Source organism: Amphiprion ocellaris, chromosome 22 (assembly GCF_022539595.1).
Source record: "Amphiprion ocellaris isolate individual 3 ecotype Okinawa chromosome 22, ASM2253959v1, whole genome shotgun sequence".
Lineage (NCBI taxonomy): Eukaryota > Metazoa > Chordata > Actinopteri > Pomacentridae > Amphiprion > Amphiprion ocellaris.
Genome location: NC_072787.1, coordinates 2,625,899 through 2,653,527, shown reverse-complemented (window position 1 = coordinate 2,653,527; position 27,629 = coordinate 2,625,899). Strand labels below are relative to the sequence as shown.

Sequence of the window (27,629 nt, the reverse complement as noted above, 5' to 3'; positions counted from 1 at the left end):
CTCCAAATTGCAACAGATTCTGGTCTTCAAACGATCAGCTAGTAAAATAGTAAAATGATTGCATTTTAAACCATACAGGCCATAACTGCATTATATACATTATGAACTATAGCAATTGATGTATTAGTTGGATTAAAAATCCAACCGGGTCACAGTAACAGGATATTTTTTTTAATGTTTAACGTTACGTTGAATAGTATGGGAGAAATTTTAGAGGAAAAAATTATGCAATCAAAAACGTTGCAGCCTTGCCAGTGATCAAAGGTGTTCGTGTCCTGATGGGACTACAGAGATGTCTTCCCCCAGTCTGAAGGTAGCTCAACATGTCTCCACGTCTCTTTGATACTGAGGACACAGGCCATAAATAAATACTTTCTCTTAGAAAAGAGATGGAAAATCTCATCTGTAGATTTTCTGTCACCATTTCATCCTGATTTGACATAGCAGAAAGCATCAGATGTGAGATGAGAAGACAAAGACTGACTTTTGACTAATAGATGCATTTAAAGGAAATCTCAGTTTTGGCCCTCACATCAGACTTAACTGTATTTCATTAGCTTTCTCAGAAAAAAAGCAAATTGCATTATTTTTAGCTGGAGAGACTTTGTGCTCTTTTAATGATGTCCATTTCTCATGTTAGTATTATTCACGCTACCACACACTTAATAACTAAGTTCAACTAGCCTACAAGAAAAAGACATCAAAAGAAAGGGGAATGATGGTGATTGTCCAGTGCAGCTAAGAAACCCTTAACAGTTCTGTGAAAGTACAGCAGTCAGTATATACTGTTTTCATTGGTTGGAGTTTACTGGATATGTGTGTGTGTGTGTGTGTGTGTGTGTGTGTGTGTGTGTGTGTGTGTGTGTGTGTGTATTTATATATTTATACAGGGGGTCCTCGACTTACGTTGGAGTTCCGTTCCTAGGGATCTACGTGAGTCAATTTTCGCCGTAAGTCGGAACTCCAGCGAAAATGTAAACAAAGTCGTTACATGCATCACAATATCAATCAGTTCTTCAGAAAAGTCATGAATACCAACGACTTTCATGCATGTATGAATCATTTTAGAAGAAGAAAACAGAATATTGTAACAGAATGATGTTGTTGATGTTGAGGTTTCAATGTTTATTGTTCAGTTCCAGATTTACCTAATGTCAGTGAACATGCCATGTTTAGTTAGCTCACCTCTGATTGGCTGAGAGTCAGCAGTAGAGAGAGCTGGGAACGGTGGCTAATTCTGGAGCTAAATTATGGGGTTTTTCTAGTTATTCTGGCATTGACTACGGTCCACAGTAGCCTGTGTGAAGGTTCAATAAACCAGCAGAGAACCAGATAAAGTCTCACTCATTCATCACAGAGGGTCGCTACAATATGTTGACCTGTTTTTACAACTTGACCCATGTTGGTCGGTGTTTGGTCCTGTTCCCAGTGTTTTATTCTATCTAATTTCACTTCCATCGAGACGGCTTTCCTTTTCTTCCAAGCATCAGAAGAGTCTGACTTGCACTGGGAGCCATAATGAAGGATAAAAAGTTAGTGAATGTAGCACAATCCAAGGTGGCGTACAACTGGAGAATGGAAACAAAGCCGTCTTATAGCGCCTCGTGACGACATATTCATCCGCTCTGATCGACAACTAGTTCCACATAACCAGTTCTGACGTAATGACGAAACGCAGTAAGTCGAGGACGTCGTAAACCGAGGACCCAATCATATATATAATACATATAAATACCCGTGTGTGTGTGTGTACTAGACTGCTTAAAAAAAACACATTTCCACACATTAAGATTTGCAAGAGATACACTGCAATAAGCCCTGCCTGGTGAACGCCCACATCTTTCCACTGTTGAGTTGGGTTGGGTTGTAGCACACTCTCCTGTGCACCTTAAATGACCCACAGGAGAGGAACAGTAAAGAGAAAAGCAGGGCCTCTAGAAATGTGGAGTGTTTTGGTAGCCCACCAGGATTTGTCCCAGAGTATACCCAATCACCAGTGCATCACCGGCACGCTCGCTCACATGCTGGAAAAACACAGTACAGCCTTAATAACAAGCCTCCTCCAACAAAATGAGCAATGAAATTACAGGAGGTTGTCTATAACAGAGAGAGACGCTTTGAAAGCCATGCTGAGATTGGTTTTTATCTTTAACTCAATCATTAAGAATCACTACAACGTTGTCATGAATGCTAACTGGACTGTGCCCTTTTGTGCGACCAAAAAGAGGTAGAGTGTGATTTAGAATAGATTTTGGGCATGAACACTGAAGTTTTGACTTTTATCCCACGTAGTGTATCAAGATAATCGCTGCTGCATCACGAATACCTCCTCTCACCTCATACAAAAAGAACCACGTGTCTGTGATGTTGACCAATAGGATCACAGTGTTTTCTCCACAGACAACAGTAAACATAGTGATGCGAAATGCTATGGGGCCAACAACCCATAACTATCCTCTTGGAACAAGCCACAGTTGCTTCATGTTTTCTAGGCTTTTCTGAACACAAGACAGCCAGTATCATGCACTCTGCTTTCAACTGTTGTCTTTGTTCTTGTTTCTGGTCGTTGGTCCCTGGCACTGCCTACCCAGTGACATCAGCTACAGCCGTCATGTCTCTCAGCTAAGTCACAGCAAGGATCTGTGACTCCAGTCGCTGCATTTGACACAGCGACCGTGTTAGCAGACAAACATTGTGTAGTCTTAACCAAGCACTGAGAGACTTGTGACAGTCTTAAATTTAGGAACATAAAAAAGAAAAAAAAAAAAATGCTTGAATGGCTTTCATTTTTAAGTTTGTGAGAAATGAATATGTAATGGTACTTTTTATTTAGAGTCCAAAGTTTCACCTAGATTAGGTTGATAAATATGAGGTCAGAAGTCAGCGCGACACCCTGATATTCACAGTAGTGCTCTGAAAGTATAAAGGTATAAAGGTGATGTGATAACAGCAATAACAAAATCTGAAAGGTCAAAATAATAAAAAACAAGAGAGGCTTTGGAAACTTAATCAACTAACTGACTAGATAGTTTTGCTTATAGACACCTTTTTGGAACAATGTTGATACATATATAAAATAACAGAATAATTGAGCGAGGCAGAGTTCAGATGGTGCATCCAGTTCTTCACTTGTTCTTCTAATTCTTCTCGTCTCCCACAAGTCCACTGCAGGATTTGCCTCAAAACAAAGCTTTAGTTGGAAGGCGAGAGTTTGACAAGGATTCAGAATAAGTGCATAGATGGAAAAAGCAGAAGCAATCTGTCCCACTGACTTACTGACTGCTCTTTCTTTATTTTTTTGTTCCTACAAGAAGCTGCAAAAGACAACAGGGGCCTGATAAAGACAACACTGAACAACATACCGCAGACCAGACAAATACAGAGAATGGGTTAGCGCTGCGCTCCAGTTAATAGGATTGGACAGTGAAGAGCGTGGATGTCCAGTGGGTCTGCCACACAGCCGACTCCACGTCATGTGACCTCAGCGAAGGCGATGTGATTCTATACAGAGGGCAGAAAGAGCACAAAAGCAAAATCAGGACATTTTTAAATGGAAAAATCCCTCAAAAAATCATTTCAAGCTGCTCTGAAGTAGAGGCTGATGAAAATTAGAGATATCTATATCTAATATGAGAATGTTTTAAGGTGGTCTGTATGGCAGAAAAAAAGCAATATGCTCAAAGATTTTAAATCTGTGGGGTTTTAGGAGGAAATTCAGATGTCTTCCAGCTTAGCGTGCTTCCCAAAAATTGTCAGCTGTGTCTCTCTGGATCATGGTAGCTTTGCACTTGATCGTTCAGTTGGAGACATTTAAGGAGGTGACTGGTGGGAGTTAGGATGCAGATATCTACATTTGGCCACAATGGCTTTTTCAAGGGTGCTATTTTTAGCATTTTCATTTTGGGTCACATACAGAGATAGGTGTTTCAAATGATTCATGTAAAAAACCTTGGTTATTTGGAAAGCTGCAAGTCTTCCACAATTTACCTTTCAATGAGACAAATCACTGCCAAAAGGAGGTGAGCTTCAAATTAGCGCAACAACATATATGGGAAACACATGGATGAAAAACACCAAAATTTTCGCTAAAGTGAAGGACCTCCAAAACACGGTGACACAGCACTCTTTGTCATGAAGACCTGAACATTAATTGGGTCAATATATAATTGAGGGACTTTTCAAGTCCATAGGATATATCTTGCAAACATTTTTATTAAAGGTAATAAAACTAATGCTTTTAATGTTCATTATGATCATGTCTTTACAAATTCTATAATTATTTATTATGGAAACAATCATGTATTAATGAAAAATGACTGGATATCACTAAAATGTTAACTAAATAACTGTCTGAATTTAATAACAACAACCTTCTAATTAGCTAAACAATAATAAAATGAGCTGATTCAGAAATAGTTTTGTGTTTTTTTATTAAGTTGAGATAATCATGACAGATATTTCTTTTTCGGCAATATATCAAATTTATATGGAAAATAATAAATTGTATCTGTGTCCCAGAAATCACTTTCCACTAAGTTCCTCATTACAAAAACACCTCTCCAGGAAGTGTGTTAATTCCAGATCACATGACCTGCTCCACATGATGTCATTTCCTCCTGAAGAAAAGACTGGCCAGACTCCAAGGCTTTCTGACTTATTTAATATAAAGTAGTCAACAGGTTTACTACAATATCTTTAGAAATAACTTTCAATTTCAATTTTACTCAGTTGTATATATAATACTTAGAAGAATCTTTCTCTAAAAATACCATGTGGTGTTTGGTTATAGGCAGCCATGTTGATTTTAGGCCTGAAAACAGCAAAAATGTCAACTATGATACAAAAAGTCCTGTAATTATATGTTGACCCAATTAAGACCATTTCAAAGAGAAAGAAAGTCCTGTTCTTGTTCAGTGATCACAACGGCATTTAAAACAATACCAGTAAGAAGTAGGGAAGGGCGGCTTGGAAAGAGAAGAAATGTTTTTTGCTGTGGAGCATATGAGGAAGAGGAGGTACAGGCAAAGAGGGAAGACCAGAGAGTGCATTTTTATAAGCAGAGGACAGGATGTACTATTTAGGCTGTCCTTGTCAGAAAAATGACAGCACAGATTGTTCCTTGAGATGCTAAAGCTGTTAAAGGTTTACAAACAGGTGACAATCTGCCTTCTACCAACAGGAAAAGTTGGTTTCTGGTAACCATTCATTTGATCTTCCTCTGTTGGTTAATCCTAACTTAATCCTCGTGGCAGATGAGTCATTTAGGTGACGAAATCAATTTTCTCATTTAGGTATGAGAATGTGTTTGTAGTTAGTTTTACAGTAAACTTCAATAGTCTGTAAAGTCATACAAATGTACAAGCTGATATATTATCAGCAAGTCCTTTGGTAGAAAGAGTCATTCCAGAATTGGAGGATATTTGGGCTTCACAATTTTTGAAAATGTAACCTTCTCTTTTGCAGTTTTCAGCTACACATTCATAAATAATAGGTAATAAACTATCAAAGGTTTGATTGGCTCAGCTTCCACATCAATGGTAGCATTTTTATTCCATGTTTTCTGTGTTGTTTGCTAACCCTACTCTAATCACAGTAACAGGGTTGCTAATCCATGCTAATGTGATCTTTTTCTCAGCAGTAGAAGCTAGATATTTAGCTGCTGTTACTGCTGACCAAGAGGACAAACTGACTGATGGAAAACAGTCCAAAGAATGAGTCTGATCCTGATCATATGAGGTAGAGGGAGACATTCAATCAAGGCTGACAATGTGATGAAAAGATGAAAAATAGAAGAGAGGACATAGCTTTGCTCTATCCATTCTGTAGGAAAACTGTTGGATGATGTTAATTCCAGCATATCATGTCATTCACTGTTTTCTTCTTCTTCTAACAGATAAAAAGGTTCTGCTAACATGTTGTGGGACACATGTTCCATGCATAATAATTATTATTAAAAATACTATGTTGATTAAAAAAATGTTCCCACAATTACAAGAGACACCAATGAAAAAAATAAAACAAAAAAAGGAGATTTCAATTTCATTTTAACTGTTTTATTAGAGATTCAAGTTGGTCATCAGGGGGTGGGACAAGAGAAAATGGCATTTTAGGGGGAACTCCAGACTTATTTGGTATTTTAAAAACATTTTCAAACATTCTTTTCTCCAAGTTTTTTGTTTTTGTTTTTTGAGACTTGGCCTTAGGACAAAAAAAATTCCACAATAACTGCATGTTTTATTATTTTGTACATGGATTATTTGAAATTTGATGGGTGGGATGACAAATGTCCTCCAATTCTGGAATGACTCATAATATGGCATCAAAGAACTCATACTAAATGGATGTTTACCAAAGTACTTCTGCAGAGGAACCTGCTGAGTGTTTGGCAAGTCACTCTGCAATCATGGAAGGTGGGAAGTGTCACTCAGTGGTGTTTGAGGTTTTGAATTTTAACTGGTTACTTTATTCCTGTCTGTGTTTTCTTTCTGCCTATAATGTATCACTGACCATTTTTGTCATTTGATGTGCAAATCATCAAAGCAGCAACATAACACTAGTCAAAGTGAATACCACCAAGGCTCAGGATATGACTCTAAAATCACAGAGGACAGTGGTGGAACATGAGTGACGTACAGTTCTGAGTGTGACGAGGCAGCTGTGAATCAACAGTCAACAGAGACACGCCAGGCACAATCAGCACATGACATCATCAACTCTCTTCTGTCTCAGCAAAGCTGTATTTTTGTCAGACCGGCATATTTACTACTAATAATACTTGTAGCACATGCTTATACTATGTACAAGTATTACTTCTGCACGTCAATCAACAAAGACGTGATGCAAGCAGAATATATTGCAGCATCCATGGGAAAGTCTGTTATATGACCTCTGCTCCATTTATGAGATACGTTCCTTGATGTTATTTCCCTCAGTATAGCTGACACTCAGAATCTCCAGTGGTCTACTGAGTTTGCCACTTCCAGCCAATGATTTGACTCGCACTAATTGATATAATCCCCATGTGATGAAGATCATTGCAATGGCAGCATACTAATGCATTTTGAAGCATCAGGCTGATACTTCTTGTTATGGAACATGAAAGATGGCCCCATTTATAAAACCATTACATGTTAGAGTACAGCAGATTTTTTCTACATTGTTGAAAGAGTTCTTCCATTGCTGCTACAGTATGGGTGGAGCTTGCATTTGTGTTGCTTATTTAAGAATGCAGATGCTTTCATAGAGCTTACTGAATGCTGTATTGTTGATGTGGATCTTCTTTATCCTGTAGATTTTTCATTTGATTATAGAGAAACGTTAATATTTATGTTGGCAGTTTTGTTCTGTTGTGCTTTCAATAATATAAGCAATAACTGACCCTCCAAAAATGAGAGTGTGATGTACTCCTATGTGTTTTTTATTAAAGCTGACAGATAATTGTTACATTTTTCACAATGGAGAAATATTCTGATCAGATTCTGAGGTTGTTTCAACACATTATCATACTCAATTACTGATAAATTTGAGTATGACATCCTCCAGTGTCAAAGACTTAACGTGATGTCACTACAGCAAAGAAGAAAAACACTAAATAAAAGCGTGGGCTTTATGTTTGCTACTCAAAGGTTTCTTCCCGCCTTGGCATTTTGCTCAGCGTGGCCTGTTTAGCTTCCAGGCATCCTTAGGCTGAGCTATTTTTAGAGCAGGCAGTTTCCCACCGAGCCTGTCGTGGTTGAGGTGAGATTTTCTGCTCTTTGTCAGGCAACTGAGTGCCAGCTCTCTCAGCAGGAGGCTGTGAATTGACTCATCAGATAGTTGTGTGTGTTCTACATTTCACTGTTCTGTATCTTATTAAAGGAAAAGAAAAGACAGCTGGCTGGAGTGATGAGAGCTGGTGTTTTAAAGATCTGATGACGGAAGCTTTCACTCAGATGCAAAGGGAAAGTAGGAAAAGCATTTCATCACACAAACCAAATTCTCTGGACAGTGTTAAGTTTGGCAGAATCAGCCTCTCTTTGACTTGGTTGGTTTGATCCAAATGCACTAAGATGGTTAAAAGCCCAACAGGTGGGTAGTTAGTAAGTCAAAGGACCAGACTTTGACTGGTATACATAGGTTTGTTTGTTTTTTTTGGTTTTTTTTGTGGAAATCCAAGTTTAGTGCACCTTGGGTCTCGTCTTACATTTATAAAAACACTGTACTCACTAAAGCAAATGCTAATATTTAGAAAAGCAGTGACATCAATAAGAACAGGTTGTCACTGGGTACTCTGGCTTCCTCCAAGGTTAACTGATGATTCTAAACTGTCCATAGGTGTGAATGTAAGTGTGCTCTCTGTGTGGCCCTGTGATGTAGATAATGGATGGATGTCTTTGGACTGTAGAAGGATGCCAGAGCACCTGGTGAGAACCCACACAGGCACAGGGAGAACATGCAAACCCAGAACCATCTAGCTGTGTGGCTAGCTACTGCACCACGATACAACCCACTCCAGAGCCTAGTTAACCCTCTGATGCACAACATGGGGCAAAATTGACCCAAATCCAATGGAAAATTGGTATCTCCTGACCCACACTGCATATCAAAGGATTAAAGTTGAACAGTTTAAGTCCAGTGGGTCCAGTGCTAGATGTTCTAGAGGTGTGCATTTAAGGGTTAATGATGCCACTGTGTTCTAAGATCTAAGCTAAACCTTTGTGGGTCCAGTGTAATCAAACCACATAGGAATGATCAATAATTGTCTTTGTCTGCTTATGTATTCATCACAGCTGTGACAGTCATGAATACAGTGACTTGATTACATCTAAACTGTCAAAAGTATGACTAACTCAGCAGAAAGGAACATTATAGATGAAACCACGGGCTGATTTTTTTTGTGCTGTTATTTCAAAGTCTTAAAGTACGTAGGATTAAAAACAGTATGTCCACACATGCAAGTGAAAGCTGATGACTAAATTATAACAGGAAAGGATCTCTTTACAGCAAACTAGTGGGCAGGTAAGCATGTACGTACTGCATTATGACAACACAACCAACTTAGTTACTGTTTCAGCTGCATTTTATAGCCAAAGCTCAGTAAATGCGGCACACATGGGATGTGTTCTGCCAGTTTGTGTTGGCATGTAGTGACATGTGATAACAAACCAGATCACAGGGGCTCTGGTCCTTCTGTGTTCCTTCACATACTGAAAGTGGATCATATAAAAATGCATGAGGGAGAAACATTTGGCTTCTCCAAAGCACTTACATATTCAACCTCTAAAGTACCAGTGTTCTTGCTGCTGATTTTCTTTGTCACTTATTCATGCTCACGTCTGTCAAATTTAAAATTTTAACAGCTTCTGTGGGATGACAATCTGTTTTTTTTATTCAACTATGAATAGAAAAAAGGATCTTTAAGGCATTTGGAGTGAGCATATGCATACGTTTTGTTGTTGTTTTTTTGTTTTATATACTTTCATGAGGCCAAAAGGGAAAATTCCTTTTGCAGATATCCCTGCTTGTTGGGACTGATTGTAGGTTCAGCCACACAAACGAACCCTGGAGGTCTTGGAGCAGGATTTTAATGTTTATTATCTTTTGCTATGTGCTACAGTCAGGTCCATTGACACAGTTTTCGGTATTTCGGCTCTGTACACCACCACAGTGGAGGTGAAATGAAACAATCCAGATGCGCTTTAAGTGCAGACTTTCAGTTTTAATTTAAGGGTATTTACATCCAGATCAGGTGAACGGTGGAGGAATTACAGCATATTTTAGATGTATGTGCCACCGGTAGACGGATAAAAATAGCAGATCTTAATAGTTTCAAAGGGGACATTTTGTTCTTAAGGTCCTGAGTGTAACTTTTTTAAAAAAAATTTTATGTTGCACTACATGAAATATAATAATGCATGAGAATCAATGTTGGTGTTAATCATTGACACATCCCAGCCTGTAAAAACTGTTTTTTTTTATTATTTTTTTTAACTTTAGCACTTATTTTCTGGAAAACAATAATTTTTTTTCATAAAAAAAAAACAATGGCATAAAGTAAACAAACTGGCATTGAAAGAGTTAAAAACTTGAAAATGAATGAATATTTGGTAAGCAGTTTGTAAATAATGCTAATAATAAATGTTTTTCTGGTACTGTTTTGGATGTGGACATTTGTGTTCTGAAGGACCTGTGGAACTTTTTAAGTTGACACCTAAGGGTTAACAAAACCCAACTATAGATATGGTGAGTGACAAACAACTTGTCACAACAATCAGTCTACAGAGCCAAAAAAATCCAAAGACACAAATACGACTCGTCTTTGAAGGCTTGGCAAAAGGCATTTTTCTTATGTGGAACGGGGGACTTCTAGAATTTGCTTAGTGGTTCCAAAAAGTGGGAAACAAGATCTCCTGGAAGCAAAAAAGGGATGAAGTGAAAATGAGCTTTTTCACTGTATACATTTTTGCCTGTCAAATATATAACATTTCAAAATTCCACAACAACAACTGCTGAAACTCAGATTTTAACAGCTGCACTTGATGCTTTGTCCTACTTCACAGATCATGTGAAGATTCTGTGTTTCTAACATATCTAGCGCTGGTAACATAAGAACCAGACCGACAGCACAACATCAGCCAGTTGGATCACCACTGGAAGTCACACATAGAATGAAAATAAGTGTGAAGTTGTGTCCAGAGATTTGGAAGAAGTCATGCTTTAAAGCCCTTCATCGTCTATTTGCCTTTTGTTTCTGAGACAGTGGAACCAGTTGATACTCCGCAGCCAACGCAGGAAGGCCTGGAGATGCTCCATAATGTTGCAGCAATCTTCATCTTCATCATCCGTCTCCTGCAGCAGCAGTGTGTGTGTATGTGTGTGTGTGTGTGTGTGTGTGTGTGTGTGTGTGTGTGTGTGTGTGTGTGGGTGTGGGTGTGTGTGTGTGTGTGGGTGTGTGAGATACAACAAATGGCAACATCCAATATTAACATTTAGGCACTGCTACATAGTTTCTAAATTACAACGAATCAGACAGTTTTGATCATCTAGTATGTATTGCATGTTCTGCTAATTATTATTATTTTAAAATAATTTAAATATACTACACATTCTGCACATTCTAAAAAGATAATATATTAGTATATTATTAACACATATCTGGGTGAGAGTAGCATTGGGAATGGACACTGTTTGTATTGCTGATTCATTAGGTAACTGTATTAATTTATAAAAAATAAACACACCTTAAATTTATTTTAATGTAATGAAAGAATCAAAATTATGACTATCCAGTTATTTGCAGCTGAACAAAAAATGAAATCCGTCAGTCTAAGATGTCAGGACTTCTATGAGTTTACTCAACACCTGTCTTGTTATGGTGTGCTGTGCTGACAATGACAGTGATGGCAGCATTACATGTCATACACTGCTGAGTGATTTTAGGTGACACCTGTCACTTCACATTTAAGTTAACCTTTCTAGGTGTCCTGCTGTATCAGCAAATGTCAGCAGTTTGGTTTTCAGTGGAGAATTTGTTGTCTTGTGTAACTCATGTGAAATGCTTTGATTACAAATCTGAATTGCTAGATACACTGAAGAGCATGCCTGTATGATGCTGATTTTTCATTCTGTGTACCACCTGCTGGATTTAGGGTATTTATTAACTCTTTAGGTATGTTTAGGTGACATACTCAGGACCACAATCACCACATTTGACACATGAGCCATCCATGTACTGATCGAGATCAAACCATGTCGCTGAAAACCGTTGAAATTCTTCTGCTACACAATGATATGCATGCTTTAACTGTCATAAGAAGATATGAACAAATACAATATGTTGACAGTTTGTGGGTGCATTGAGAGTTCACAGACAAGTTTAGTACTTAATGTATACAAAAACAATATTTGATGTATTTAATGCATATAAATACAATGTTTGTATACAGTTCTGTTAAAAGTATTGTCTTCTATTGTTGCATATTTGTCACAGTTAAATGTTCCAGATCATCAAACTAATATTTAAATCAATTTAATCTTAGACAGAGATAACCCACACAACACAAAATGCAGATTTTAAATAATGATTTACTGAAAAAACTGCTGAAAACTGACATTACCCCTGTGAAAATCAGTTGCCTCCCTGACTCTAAGAACTGGTTGTGCCACCTTTAGCAGCAACAACTGCAGTTAAATGTTTGCGATAGCTTGTGATTGGTCTTTTAGATTGCAATGGAGGAATTTTGGCCCACTCTTCTCTGCAGAATAGTTTTAATTTGGCTACATTAGATGGTTTTCAAGCATGAACTGTCCTTTAAAGGTCTTGCCACGACATCTCATTTAGATTCAAGTCCGAACTTTGAGCTCAAAAACTTTTAATTTTGTTCTTATTGAGCCATTCAGAGGTGGACTTTGGGTCATTGTCATTCTGCATAAACCATTTGTTCTTGAGCTTTAGTTCATGAACTGATGGTGAATGTTCTCCAGGAGGATTTTCTGATAGAGAGCAGAATTCATGTCTCCATCAGTTATGACAAGTCGTCCAGGTCCTCAAACCATCACACCACCACCATGTTTCACTGCTGGTATCATGTTCTTCTTGGGTAATGCAGTATTAGCTTCACACCAGATGTAACGGACCCACGTCTTCCAAAAAGTTCCACCTTTCACTCATCAGTCCACAGGATGTTATCCCAAAAATCCTGGGGCTCATCTAGATATTTTTTTGCAAATGCCAGATGAACCTTTATGTTCTTTTTGGTCAGGAGTGGTTTGCATGTTGCAATTCTTCCACAAAGACCGTTTTGTGTATGTTTTAGTTATGTTTTATTTATTGTTTTAATGTTTTAATTTATTGTTTATTGTACAGCAGTTTGTTTCAGCAGCTGCTGTTTAAAGCGCTTTATAAATAAAGTTGAGTTGAGTTTTCTCCCAGTGTCTTCTTTATTGTGGAATCATGTAGATGAACCTTAGCTGAGGTCAGTGAGGTCTGCAGATCTTTTGATGTTCCTCTGGGTACTTTTGTGGCCTCTTGGATTAGATGTCGACATGCTCTGAGAGTAATGCTAGTAGGCTGGCCACTTCTGGGAAGGTTCACCACTGTTCCATGTTTCTCCATTTGTGGATAATGTCTCTCACTGAGGTTCTCTGGACTCCCAGAGCTTCAGCAATGGCTTTAGAAACCCTTTAGACTGATAGATGTCAGTGACTTGGTTTCACATCTGTTCTTGAATCTCTTCAGAATGTGGCATCATGTGCTGCTTTCTGAGACCCTTTAGCTACTTCACAATGTCAGAAAGGTTCTATGTAGTGATGTTTAGATTCAACAAGCCTGGCAGTGATCATGTGAGTGGTTGTTGAAACTGAGCCTAACTGCCAAATGAATTTGGTCATTTGGTAGATTGGCAGCTCAGGTGGCATTTTTCACATAAGGCAAGATGGTCCTGGACAGCATTTTTCCTTCAATAAATGAAATCATCATTTAAAAACTGCATTTTGTGTTTTCTCATATTGTATTGAAATCAGTTTGATGATCTGAAACACTTAAATGTGACAAATATGCAAAAAAAGAAGATATCCAAAAGCACTTTTTCACAACTGTATGGAATTAAATGAACATTATTTAGTATTTTTCATCAACCAGTTAAAATTTTAGAAGTTGGTCAAAGAAATATGTTGAGAAGAATTTGTTTCTGTAAATCAGGGTACAATAACCTGGACAGTTTTGTCAACCTCATCAATAATTGTCACCATTTCTGTTTGAAATCGATTCTTGCCGTGACAAAAGAAGATGACACTTTTGTTCTTAACTGACCTTTGTTCTACAGTCTTCCAGAATGAAAAGGTGATCAACTTTAATTGGGCATAAAAAGGTGTGCAGTTGCACTGATTTGTGCTCTACCAACCTGCGAAGCAATGTACTTCTCCAGAGGACTCTCCACCCGGCTGGTGTTGAGCATGGCTGTGTTGGTCTGCTGCTCTGCCAGTGACTCCTCATTCAGCAGCAACTTCCCTTTGAAATTATGGACCACACACACCACCTACAACCAAAAGTACAATACACTCATGAATTATAGAAAAACAGAAAACTCACAAGACCACTAATCGAATAGCTGACAACAATTCTAACAACTGCTGAGCCAACTTACATTATTATGGAGATAAATGCCTGAAAAACAGCTGAAAGACCATGAACACTGACAGAAAACAATTGAAAACTCAACTACTCAGACATCCACCACCATCAGAGGATGATCGAAGGATATAGTCACTTCTTCTATTAGAAAAAAAAGTATGTTGTCTTTGCATTAATCCTGTCTCAATTAATTACATATGGCATTGTGGAGTAGAGTCACAGCACAATAAAATCTTCTCAGCTGCTTCCTTTTAGCTGTTGCTATAAGAAACATGCTGTGTCTGGTCCACTTATCATCATTCCCACAGCTGTGAGGGTAGGAGATGCACCTGGTAATTGTTGTTGATTCCGAAGGGATTACTAATGCTTTGGCTCCTGTTTGTTGCATGTCATACCCGGTTTTACTCCTCATTATGTGGTCCAATCTTTACTGGCTTTAGGTCTGCCTGAGTATTTTCTATTCTAAGTCACAAATGTATTTATCTTTCAAAGGACAGACAAAGAATAAAATATACACAAGAAAATTTTAAAAAACAAACAAAAAAACCATCTCATATCCTACCATTTCCTGTTTGCATCAAAACTAATACATTTATAGCTCTCTAGAAACTCAAACAACACATCTCCTGTTCCACATCATTATGTTTTCTAAGCAATCTGTTTTGGTACTTTTAAAATTGTTTTATAATTTTACTGATTTTCAGATTGCCATCCAGACTATTCCATACATTTACCCAACAAACTGATAAACATCTACTCTTCATGGTACAAGCAAATGTTTCACTTGCACATGGCACACAGGAAACAGAAATGAAAACATGCTCAACATAAAACATACAAATCTACCATTTGTTTAGCTTTCATGAATGAAAGATACATAGGAAGGTGTTCTTTGGACAAGCAAGCAATGTTCAACCTTCACAGATGGCCACAGTAGAGTCACCACAGGTCTAGTTCATAGCTTGAACATCAGAGCTTGCCCATAAACTTGTTTAGATGCCATTTAGAAGTGTCATGCTTTGTCTAGTAACAAATTAATTGATTTATTATAGTAGAAAATAGAATGGTGAAATGCCAGTTTGTCTAAGATTCAATGAAATGAACTTCCAAACTGTCCCAATACTTTTTGTAGCCATTGTACTTTACCTGTATGTGTGTTTCCTATCACAGAGACCACATCACTCAGAAACTTTCTTACCCAAACCAGTACACACATATGACTTGTGGGTGTAAGTCTTACCAGAAAAGTAGCAATGGCAGTGCCGATGATAAAGCCGGCGATGACATCTGACCAGTGGTTCCGGTATTCAGCCACACGGTTCAGACCAGTGAGGAAGGCCAGACATATGAGCCCGAGAGACAGTACTGGCTTAGCCAGACGAGTGCCTTTTGCCTGCACTGTGCACGTCACATACATCTGCCAGGGAAGAAAAGTGAGAGAATCAGAAGATCATCTGACTTTTTTAAATGTAAAATCACTGGTTCCATTGCACTGGAAAGCACACAGTGCGTACGTCATTCATCCAGTGAATACGTACATATACACTGTTGTCAGTATAAGAACCAAACTCAAACAAGAAAAGCACTCAGAGAGCGCAGTACTCCTCCAAGGCTGTTCATTCCCCTGTACGACATTGTCAGAAATGCAGCATATTTTTGTAGAAATGTGGCATTTTTTTATTAGTTTTTGATGATCAGAAATCAGGGCAACATAAAATGTGCCATGATGTACCCACAAAAAGAAGGACTTGCTCTGAGCACAGGTGTGTGTTGTGCATGTGTACGTTATGTACAGATACCGAATCATGTGACCTAAATATGTCACATGATCACCCCCACAATTTAATCAGTTGTTCCTTGTATCATTTCCAATATGTCCACAGCAGTGGATTTGGAGCAGGATCACAATCATGTGATCATCAGCCATAGCGTTGACTGGTTGTCATGGTTACAGTGATGCCGTGACACTATCTCGTAACGATACTTGAAATCCTTAACAAATCTGTGGATCCAGACTATCAGCCGCATCACTGCCACAATCTAATGAGGTGGTTCTTGTGTCATTTCTGACCTTTCCTGAAAATTTCTTCCAAATCTGCAATGTTGTGCAAGGACAGACAGACAGACAAACATACGCCAATCGTCACATTGGCATATCGTTACCCATGTTCCTTGGTAGAGTAAAAAGCCATTCACTATCAATAAGGTAATTCTTGTACAGTTAAGTTTGAAGCTCACTGTGGATTAACATCTGATACTCAAAATAAAGACTGAATATTTCCACATGAGCTAGTTTCAAAGCACATATATCCATCCATTATCTATACACCGCTTTATCCTCTGTAGGGTCACAAAAGCTCTGGAGTCTATTCTAGCAGAGTGAAGATGAAGGCAGGGTTGATCTGAACAGGTCACCAGTCTATCACAGGGCTACACATAAAGACAGACAATCAAGCACACTCACATTCACACCTACAGACAGTTTAGAATCACCAACTAACCTCATCATGTTAATGTACTGTGGGAGGAAGCCAGAGAACCCGGTGAGAAATCACAGTCATGTAATTTCAATTCAAAGTTCTCCTGAGAATCCTTTGGCCCTGGCTTCCATGTAGATGGTACGTTGACATGTGCGTATTAAAGCTACCTGCCTAATATTGTGTACCCAATGCGACACAAGGAGATATGCAAACTCCACGCAGAAATGAAACGCAGGACCTTAAATGAATATTTTTATATGGACAATGAAGTTACATGTTGGCAACTGATAGGACAGGTTGAGACTTAAATGAAAAATGACAGCTTCTGATGTTTGTCCAAATACCTTAGACAACCTGTGCTTGCACTAAATGGATGCTTGTACAATAATTCTGTAAATGCAATAGATATACCAATAAAGACGTGTTGGCAATGTATGGATGGTGTGTAAGCTAACATTTTTGTTTGTTTTACATGTTAAATGACAGATATTTGAGTTTTACATTTTGTGGAAAAAAGGATTGGATTTCGTGTTGTAATGAAATGTCAATTTGTCCTTATTTGTTTGACAGTGAATTTAAAAAAAAAAAGGTTTCACTCAAAGAAGTTGACGGAGTAAATGATAGCATGCAAGCACAGGTTGTTTAAGGTATTTGAACAAACATCAAATGCTGTCATTTTTCATGTCCCATCAGTTGCCAACATTTAATTTCATTGTCAATATACAAATACTCATTACCGACTTGGTGGGGGTGGCTAGCACTGTCGCCTCACAGAGGGAACTTGAATCTGCACATTCTGCATACCTAACAGATGTTTACAAGGCAAAAAGCTTTCTCCACATTAAACATGTTGAGCATGGAGAAATGCTGATGGGTTAATGCTGAAAATTTACATAAATTCAGTTTGATTTTCAAAAATATTCAGAAATGTCCTTCCTGTGTTCCAAATATTTATTTAAAAAATGTTGAAATGCGACTAGACGGGAGTGAATGCTTGTAAATATGAGCTGATATGTTCTTTCTCTCCCTGGTGCAACTTTCTATTTTCTTTCCTGTATTTAAAGATGTGCTGGCAGATCTGTCACTGAAAGCACAGAATGAAAAAAAAATATGAGGGTGAGAAGAAAAATATGGAGAAAGAAACAGATGGAGAGTAATAAATAATAAACAAGTGAGGAGTGATAGAAAAGAAGGGAAGGGTAGAGGCAGATGATGATGCCCAGAGGGAGACGCATAACAAATAAACGAGGTGACAAACATAGTGGAGGGGAAGGACAGAAGCGTGTAGAGAGAGAAGTTAAAAGAAGAGAGGAAGAACTAGGAAAAGTATATCAGCCTTCACTGACAAAATGTTTCACTGGTTTACTTAAAATCAGCTTATGCCAGTAAAATCCATCCGTCCATTATCTACACCACCTAATCCTCATTAGGGTCACGGGGGGCTGGAGTCTATCCCAGCTGACTGAGGGTGAAGTTTCACCTGGACAGGTAACAGTCTGTCACAGGGCTACATATACAGACAAACAATCACACTCACATTCACACCTACGGACAATTTAGAATGATCAATTATCAATTCACTTTGCTTGAGAGTTTCATATCCACAACAAACACCCATAAAAATGCAACTTTCTCCAAAGTCTGAGAGCTTCACACACGCATGCAGTAACTTTATTATTACTAAGATTTTTCTGTTTCCAGGTCTACAGCACGGTGTGTGTGCAGTAGTGAGATTACTGTGTGGATGGATGTTTCTAATGACCTCTCTAATCATTAAAAAACATCAAAGTATAACAACATGTAGCCTAGTAACAATAAAAATACATTTTATAATGTCAGCCTGGAGCCACATAAATTATGATCTACATGGATAGAATTTATAATTTTTTGGAAACCATGAATAATTTATGTGAACTTTTTAATCTTTCTATTCTGGTAGTTTTTTTGTTTGTTTTTTATTTCTGTGAATATAGTTTTATGTTGTTGTTTTAAAGTTACATAAAGAAAATTTGAAATTATTTCCATTTCTTCCCCTGAAGCATGAAGCAGGATCTTTTCTACCGGACTATTTAAAGGCTTGGTCACTCAAAATGTCTAAAAGCTGTCTGTACTGGCATTAGTCTATGCATGTGAGGCAAGGCAAGTTTATTTGCATAGCACACTTCATGTCCAACACAAATCAAAGTGCTTTGTAAGACAACTAGAATCAAAGTATATCCGTATGTGATTCCTTAAGTCTCACACTGGCATAGCTTTCAAGATATCTCTGACAATGGATTTAGTAAAATCTCCAAGTAATTTGAAATCAATTATGTGGCATTAATTATAAACTTCTGTCAATTTGTCCAGGATTAGCTGCTCTAACAAATTTAGCCGAAGAGGAGAACATCAGAACAAAACTACAGTTTGCCAGTGAACATACAGGCAAAGAGCAGGCTTTGTTTCTGTGTGCATTCTGGACATTTGAATTAAAAATAGAGTTGTTTGGCTGCAGTAACACAACATGTGTGGCACAGACCAAACATCACATCATAAGTTGCTTGAAGATAATGCGATGTCATTCACTACCGTTCAAAAGTTTGGGGTCATCCAGGCAATTTCATGTTTTCCATGAAACTCACACTTTTATCCATGTGCTAACATAATTGTACAAGGGTTTTCTAGTCATCAATGAGCCTTTCAACACCATTAGTTAACACAATGTAGCATTAGAACACAGGAGTGATGGTTGCTGGAAATGTTCCTCTGTACCTCTATGGAGATATTCCATTAAAAATCAGCTGTTTCCAGCTACAATAGTCATTTACCACATTAACAATGTCTACACTGGATTTATCATTCATTTAATGTTATGTTCATTTGGGGAAAAATGCAAAAATAGGACATTTCTAAGTGATTCCAAACTTTTCAACAGTACTGTAAGTGAATGTTTTCTGTATGGAAGTTGAAGCTGAACAGGAAGTGGACATTTCAACACAACCCTTTCTGCCTGGATTTAAATCCCACTGAAGCGTTGTGGGAGATGGGGATTTGAAACTGCAGAGCTGCAACAATCCCTCAATCACCTTACAGCTGAAGGAACTTTATACAGAAGACTGGTCCAACATTTCATCAAGTTCATGCCAGTGACTGATGGGTTATCATGCAAAACATCTACAAACACCTCTGCTAAACGGGGCAGAGTGGGACGACTTTGTCCACTGAAAAACATTACATTTGCTATTTTTGCCAAACAAATTACTAAAAGAGTACGTTTTTCTTGTGGTGCTGTTCAAGTGTGGTATTGTTCAGTTATGTGGAAACTATTTCAAAGATGATCAATTGTTTGCTTGTCCAAATATTTTTTCTAAAGAGCCAACAATTTTCACACTTTTTCACTTTGAATTCAGTTCTATTTATGTAGTGCAGATTCACAACATATGCCATCTCACAGCACTTAGCAAAGTAAAGCACAGACTGTACGAATTACAAATACAGAACAGAAAACCTCCGAGGTGACTGTAAGACTGGAGAAGGAAGTCCACAGCTGGTTTAATCTAGTCACTTATGTAGAAAAAGAGAGAGAACAAGAGTAAAGAGGAGAGACAGAGCCTGGAGCATCCTACTTTCTTTCTCTTTCCCCCTCTTCTCTGAACAATCTGGGTCTCAGATGCTGCTGTAAATAATAAATCATAAGGTCTGCTGACTAAGTTCAACACAGCCAGAGAGCACAGAGCAAAACCACATGATTCTTTATCATGACAACAGTGTAATTAGATCAGTGCATCATTGTTAAGTCATGTCTAGTTAAGTTTTATCATAGATGTAGCCATTTCACAAATAAAACGCACTGAATTCAGTTTCTCATGGAACTTCTGATCATCAAACTGTCCAGGAACTGACTCCTCCTTTGTACATTTGCACATTGAAGACCTGTGATGTGTTGTACATATCTGTGCTCTCTTGTAGAATAAAAGCTGAAAACACTGATAACAGCAACTAAATCATGAGCCATACAAAAAATGTATACTACTGACAAGTACTGTGTATGTATCCAAAGCCTGAGATATCTTATTCCTATGTGCTATGGAACTCCATTATTCTATTATCAACAACTATTAAAACACATTAGTGAGCCATGCTGCTTCACTTCATTACCATGAACACACTCACTGTATTTACTCTGACGTACTCACACAAACACTGTAACGGTGTACCAAATACTCACTAGCACCTTTTGTAAAATCAAAGTAAACTGGTCAGGTTTATTGAAATGTGTACATCAGTAGGAACAAGATGGGCCTGAGAGCCACAGACAGTGGAATCAGATGGTACAAACGACATTCACCTAAATATTAGCATTGATCTGGTGTTACACACCTGTCTAGGTGGAAGGAGCATAACATAATATTTGGTAAAAAAGAGAATATTTTCCTAGTCCCCAAAACAACCAACAGGATCTAAGAAAATTACAAAAAAGTTTATTTACAACATTTTAAAAATAAAACAGGCCACTCCATGCGTTATCCATTCAAACAACAAAAAAAATGGATTCAAATTAAAGAGGCATTTTAGCACTCAAACAAAAACTTAGCCAACAAAAACACAACTACTAGAAAAAGAACCCTAACTAAGTCTAACAAACAAAAGCAAAGCTAGCCTAATCTATCAAAGAAACACAAGTATCAATCAAATTATTTGCAGTCTGGGAAACAAGCAAAATGGTGCTGCTGTCAGAGTGGCTCCCCATCCACTGCAGGCCGCCTAGATTTAAAAAGGTGAACAGCCAACCAGCATTGCTGCCAATTACACCTCCTGAACAGAACAAAGATCTCCACACAGACACACCACACACTACAAACTAACAGGACGAACAGACGAGTCACACAGAAAACAAGGGCGACACAGAGATCCACACAAACACAGAACACCCACTCCCATACAACAAAACAACTCCAAAATACAAAACACAGTAATAGCACATTACAGAATACGGCCACAGCCATAACATCTGGCTTCCTCCAACACTCCAAAGATATAATTATGAATGTGAGTGTGATTTTTTGTCTTTATATGTAGCTCTGTGATAGACTGTTACCTGCCCAGGTGAACCCTGCCTTCACTTTGAATGGATGAAAAACACAAGCACAAACTGTCATTTTTACCTCCATTTAATTATAACAATGAGTCGCTACATGCTGTTACTAGGGTCCGAGCACTGAATGTTACGAAGACCCTATTGAAACCCATGGGTAAATCATTGCTAAAGTGTGAAACTTTGCACACATGTCAGGACGGGCAAAAAATGTGATATTCTAGGGGAACTGCATCAGTGTGAGCCAAAATGACTCCATAGCACCACCTGAAGGATTTTAAACATTTTCTCGGGCCAGTATGTGTCACCTAGAGTTATGAAATTTGGTACACATATGTAACTTGTCAAGATGCACAAAAATGTAATTGACAACCATACCCAAAACCCAACAGCAACTTGGCCATTTTGAATTATGTTTCATATTTTGGACGATTTTGGGTCGATTTTTGCACATTTTCAAAAGCTCTAAACTAATTAGGTAATCTCATTGAGACGCGGGATCTCATTCATGAGAGAGACCTGTCCATTGACTTGAACTTGTTCTGAAAATTTTCAGCTGCACATCTTCACTATAGTCACAGTAGCACTCAGAAACCTGCTTATTACACGTGCCACCCTTGGCAACCTTTGAAAAATAGTGCAGGGATCTCCAGGGAGGAAGCTGACCACTCATAACATCTGTGGAGGATAGAGCAGAGGAGCATCTGGTACTATTAACCCGAGCTGGGGCTCTGTCTGGTAGCTGAAATGCCACCAACAGCCTTTAGGTCTGCAGGTGAACAGAAGCAAGAGTTACACACAATTCTTTACAGTCATTTTAATTTGAAAAAGTGTGCTTTCTTTAAACAGCTGTCCTATGAGTTACCATGACGGGGCTGATTTCTCACCAGTAACCAGACACAGAGAGCATAACATTTTAAACCCTTCCAAATCTGAATGCCGTGTATGAAGAAGACATTGTGGAAGTACATTCAACACTGTGTGGATATCCAACATTAACATGCATGACCTTGTTTTAGTGCAACTGCATAGACCTTGGAGAAGATGGAGAAAGCAGAGGAGCAGAGAGACAGAAACAGACATATATAGACCAAAGCATGTCTATGTTTAGCTCTAATCACTAATCTGTTGTGTTGAGGCAGCAGACAGCCTCTAAGGGCCTAATTGTATTTTTCATTAGTGTGCACAATCTCCTCCTAGGCCAGATAAAATGTTTCTATTTCTCTCTCTGAAATTCATTTATTCTTCATGTCTTTTGATAATACAAGACTTAAAAATGTGATGTTTTTTCCACTTTCAATGTGAAATGGCTGTGCAGCACAGTGGTTTTCTGCATGCCTGAATGATGAAATTCAGTCAGAATTTTTGTAGCTATGTGGTGATCAGCATATCCTTCTCAAAGAACACAGTCGCTGTAATGATCCACATATCCTTAAATTGTATCTTGCTGTAAGGCATTTAGTTATTGTATGTTTTTTCTGCAGTAAACTACTGCTTGACAGATACACGAATAACAAGAAAAGCAGTCAGAGAGCGCAGTACTCCGCCAAGGTTGCTCAGTTGTTATATGATTTCCGATGGATTAAATCTTTAAAAAAAATTGTGGTACGCAGTGGTGGATTAGTAGTAGGATCGCAATCATGTGATCGTCACCAGGCAGCTGACATAGTGTTCACTTGTTGTCATGGTTACAGTGATGCCGTGCCGCTATCTCGCAATGATACAGAAATCTTTAACAAATCCGTGGATCCAGACTATAAGCTGCATCACTGCCAAAATCTAATCACTTGGTCCTTGTGTCATTTCTGACCTTCCCTGAAAAGTTCATCTGAATCTGTTAGTTTGTTTTTGAGTAATGTTGCTAACAGACAGACAGACAGACAGACAGACAGACAGACAGACAGACAGACAGACAGACAGACCAACACTGATCATCACATAACTCCACCATGTTCCTTGGCAGAGTAATGATTGAAGACCAAGACGGTTTTATTTCTATGAGTCAATGGATGGGATGCAGACCACTATCAAGCACCCAAATATCAAAGTAATTGAAAATGCAGTCTAGTGTTGGCATGTTGTTTCTCATTCTGATTTTGAAAATGATACAAAGACAATATAAAAAATGAACAAACTGTACACACAGCACAACTGTTCCCTCAACTGCCCAACCTACTGCTTGTTCAGCAGCTGATTTAGCTGCTTGATAAAATCAACTGATTAAAATCAAAACTCTTGATTTCTACCTTCTTAGCATACATGAAAAAACTTTTATTCAGTACGTGTCAGCTGTTCATCAATTGCATCCGATCAGTAGCACTGATATGGCTCATTCTTTATTTTTAATGTGGATGCATTAAATGTCAAAATGTTGACTTAAACTGAATCAAATTCCATCCATCCATCCATTATCTTGAAGCTTACTCCTCATTAGGGTTGCAGGGGGCTGGATTCTATCCCAGTTGACTTCGGGACAATTTTTTAAAAAATGGACAACTTAGAATCACCAATTAACCTCAGCATGTTTTTGGACAGTGGGAAGAAGCCGGAGAAAATCCAAACATGCACAGGGTGAACATGCAAACTCCATGCAGAAAGATCCTGTGAAGGCGGGGACACAAACTGGGGATCTTCTAGCTGCAAGGCGAACCACCAAGCCACTGTGCAGCTCTGAATCAAATTATGCTGCTAAAATCATTTTCCTGTAATTCATGCAATATCATGGTAAGAAAGTCTGCCCAGGAATATATCACTGAGTTGTAACTGCAGTGTGCTGTAGAGTGTGGATCTGTATTTTTTGTCTTCATGGTTTGTCGCTCTGTAGGTGATGTGTTCTCAGTTGTGGTTGGTCATCATGCTGTGTCTACTGGTATTATTCCCATTAACAGTAGAGTGCACTCATGGAGGATATGTTTGTGTATTGTTATGTAGTCCTGCGTTTGTGGCCTTTGGAACCAGTTTTCAACAAAACCACCGCCTTTGTGTAAATGTCTGTGCTCTACAGTCATGATTCATGTCACTCGACCAACTGCTAGCAGGTGGGATTGGCAATAAAGGGCTATCTGTGTCCTTCACTGGGTCAAGGTGATCCTCTCTGAGTCATTGTGGCTTGTATGGGCTGTCACACACAATCAATTTTATACTTAGATGCACAGAACAACCTGCGAGTTGACCTTTGCCACACGCACACACACACACACACACACACACACACACACACACACACACACACACACACACACACACACACACACACACACACACACACACACACACACACACACACACACACACACACACACACACACAAGCTGTTTCTCAGTTGAACCTCATTTGACCAGAGACTCCTCAGGTCAATTTGATTTGTCTTAATAGGCTTTGTGAGTGGTTCGTAGCTGGGTGCTTGCCCTAACCTATATTTCCTATTTAATGTCAGACATTAGCAACTGTTGGCATGCTCACTATATCAGAGGCTTGTCAGCTAAACCGAGAGTGCAATTTGTAAAATTCTACTTCAATTCACAAGACACAGCAGCTTGTCCTCCGCTTGATCCTCTTTTAGACATCAATCTCTTTGTTTTGCCAAGATCAAATAGTGTCCTGTGGTGCTGCTGATCAAGCAGAGGCCCACGAAGCTGTGGAACCAGCACTAGCTGCTGTGTTAGCATATCAAGCTGACTTCAAATGAAATTCAAAGAGATATTTTACTCTTGGCTTTTAGTCAGTTTTATGACACAGATAACTTAAACATGTGTAAGTTTTTCTTTTTGTATGTCAGCAAGATTACACAAAATGTACTAGGATTGATTTCATTAAACTTGTTGAAGACAATGAAGATGGGCAAAGGATCAGCCTACTGAATATTGGTGCAAATCCAGATCACTTTCTTTAAAGTTGAAGATGGTAAACAGCTACTCAGCATGTCAGCTTCATCAGTAACAAGAGTATATTAGCCTTCAAAACTTACTATATTACCTGCTTAACCCTAGATCTCTGAGTTTCATGAGCTAGAATTGTCACTAAGAGGGAGCATAACCACTGATGAGGAAGAAATGCTATGAGAGATAACTCCTACCAATCATCTAGTGTCAGTGATACATGAAACTAACTAACTTTACTATTCATCAATAAGACAGAGTTAAGAGACACACATATAGACAGTGTAGTTTTTCAATAACACCCTGAAAACAATGTTTGCAATATTCCAATTTGATGCATTATACCCATTAAAAATGAAAAGCCTGGACAAGTTCTATTAAGTTATTGTCACAGCAGTGTGCCAAAGAAAATAATGTATTAAATCACATTTGATATAGGTAGAGGGTGACATACTCTTCAATCAAAGCAAATATTGTCTGGCAGTGAATGTATTTTCAAGTAGAATGTTTTTTGCTTTCCTATGAAAGTTAATGTTTTGCTTTTGAACAGAAAGTACATCACCATTTATTTTACCATCAGTATGCGTTGCCCTTTTCTATGATTTACTTCTACATTCTGCTCTGGACCTCGTCCTTCTAGGAAAGTCTCATCACTGATTACTTTTGCAAAGTTACTGCATGATTAACTGAGATAAACAACTTGTCTCGCTTGTGGCTTAACCAGCTATGTAACCCTGTAGTTTAGATGTCTGACTTCTTATCCATCATGCAATGCTTCAGGGAGGCATCTGAATGTTCTGAATTAATTCTGTCCAAGTCCAAACACAATGCCACAGTCAGCAAGACGGATCTTCAGACACAAGAAGAACTATCCTACAATAGAGCCCTGATGTCAGCTTCATGGAGTCAGTCTGAAATTACATGAAGAAGACACTGAGGCTGGCTGAATCCACAGAAGAACTGTGACAAGTGCATCAAGGAGATTTAGTGATCATGGTAGCCTCTTCTCTCAATACAATAATTTCATGGTTATAACTCTTGAATACTTGTACACATGCTGTGACACGGAGGTATGGCTGCCTGGTCTGTCCCTAGGAGAAACCGAGCATACCCAAAGACACAAATTAGAACAACATTATCTGCAGTAACTCAAAGTTAAAAAGGAAAATGCAAAAAGATGCCACAAAACAGCACCACCCACACTGTAGCAGTAAAAATAGCACAGCAACAAAAGTCCAGAGTTGAGGACTAAAACACAGGCAGAGGCTGTCACAGCTGGAGACAACTCCTATACACAAACACAGTCAATAGACACAAGCGACATTGTCTAATCAATACCCAGCAATAAGCACTGACATTACACGTCTCTATAAGCTGCCACCATTAGTAGCCTATTTACATTCACACCACATCTAGCTTTTTAGTGGATGGAACACTGCTTGTTTTAAAAATGGCAACATTTGAAAGAGAATTGGTGTCAAACAGAAATCTTTAGCTGGCAAAATTTTTGAATTTCTCCTTGTTTCCAGTCATTATGCTAAGTTAAGCTAACATACTCTGAATCCAGTGAACAATGAGTGTTGAAGAGAATATAATCAAGGAGGTATGGCAAGACTTTTGTTTACCTTCATGAATAAATGTATGTCTTCTGATCCGTGTCTATATGTTGTGCTTGGATTAGCTGCTATGCTGAAGTAGAGGGAGGAGTGTTAGAGTTATGGTACTGCATCTCGTTTTGCTCCTATTAGTGGGTAAATTAAATTAGATGTAAGGTGTGCTTCTTTAATACTGGTCCTAATGACCTGCATTACTGAGTCCAAATTTTGAGGACGTCACTTCAGTCATGTTAGAGTTCCTTTATTTCACGTGTTGAAACCGATTAGTTCATTCTTCAATAGAAAGGTCGGGGTGTTCGGAGGGGAAGAAGGTCAGGAGATCACAGTGAAGAATAAGATCTCCTCTTCTGTCTTCTCCACAGGTGTGGTTATACTCTGAGACATCCTTTTGGCTCTGAGAGGACCGAAAACCGTATCATATTGTAGTAAACATCCAATATCCACAAGTTTTGGGTTAATTCACTTCTAAAA

General features: G+C 38.4%; 1 protein-coding gene across 3 annotated transcripts in view; it reads right to left on the bottom strand.

Annotated features, from left to right (window-relative positions):
• Window positions 1-812: 812 nt before the first annotated feature.
• plppr5b (phospholipid phosphatase related 5b) overlaps window positions 813-27,629 on the bottom strand; it is an 89,943-nt gene continuing 63,126 nt past the window's right edge. For all 3 annotated transcript variants that reach the window (XM_035950765.2, XM_035950763.2, XM_023275871.3), the window contains 3 exons: window positions 15,351-15,527; window positions 13,881-14,015; window positions 813-3,501 (listed from right to left, as the gene is read on the bottom strand). In XM_035950765.2, coding sequence (XP_035806658.1) covers window positions 3,472-3,501; window positions 13,881-14,015; window positions 15,351-15,527 — 342 coding nt within the window. In that variant the 3' untranslated portion in view covers window positions 813-3,471. The remainder of the gene's footprint in view (window positions 3,502-13,880; window positions 14,016-15,350; window positions 15,528-27,629) is intronic.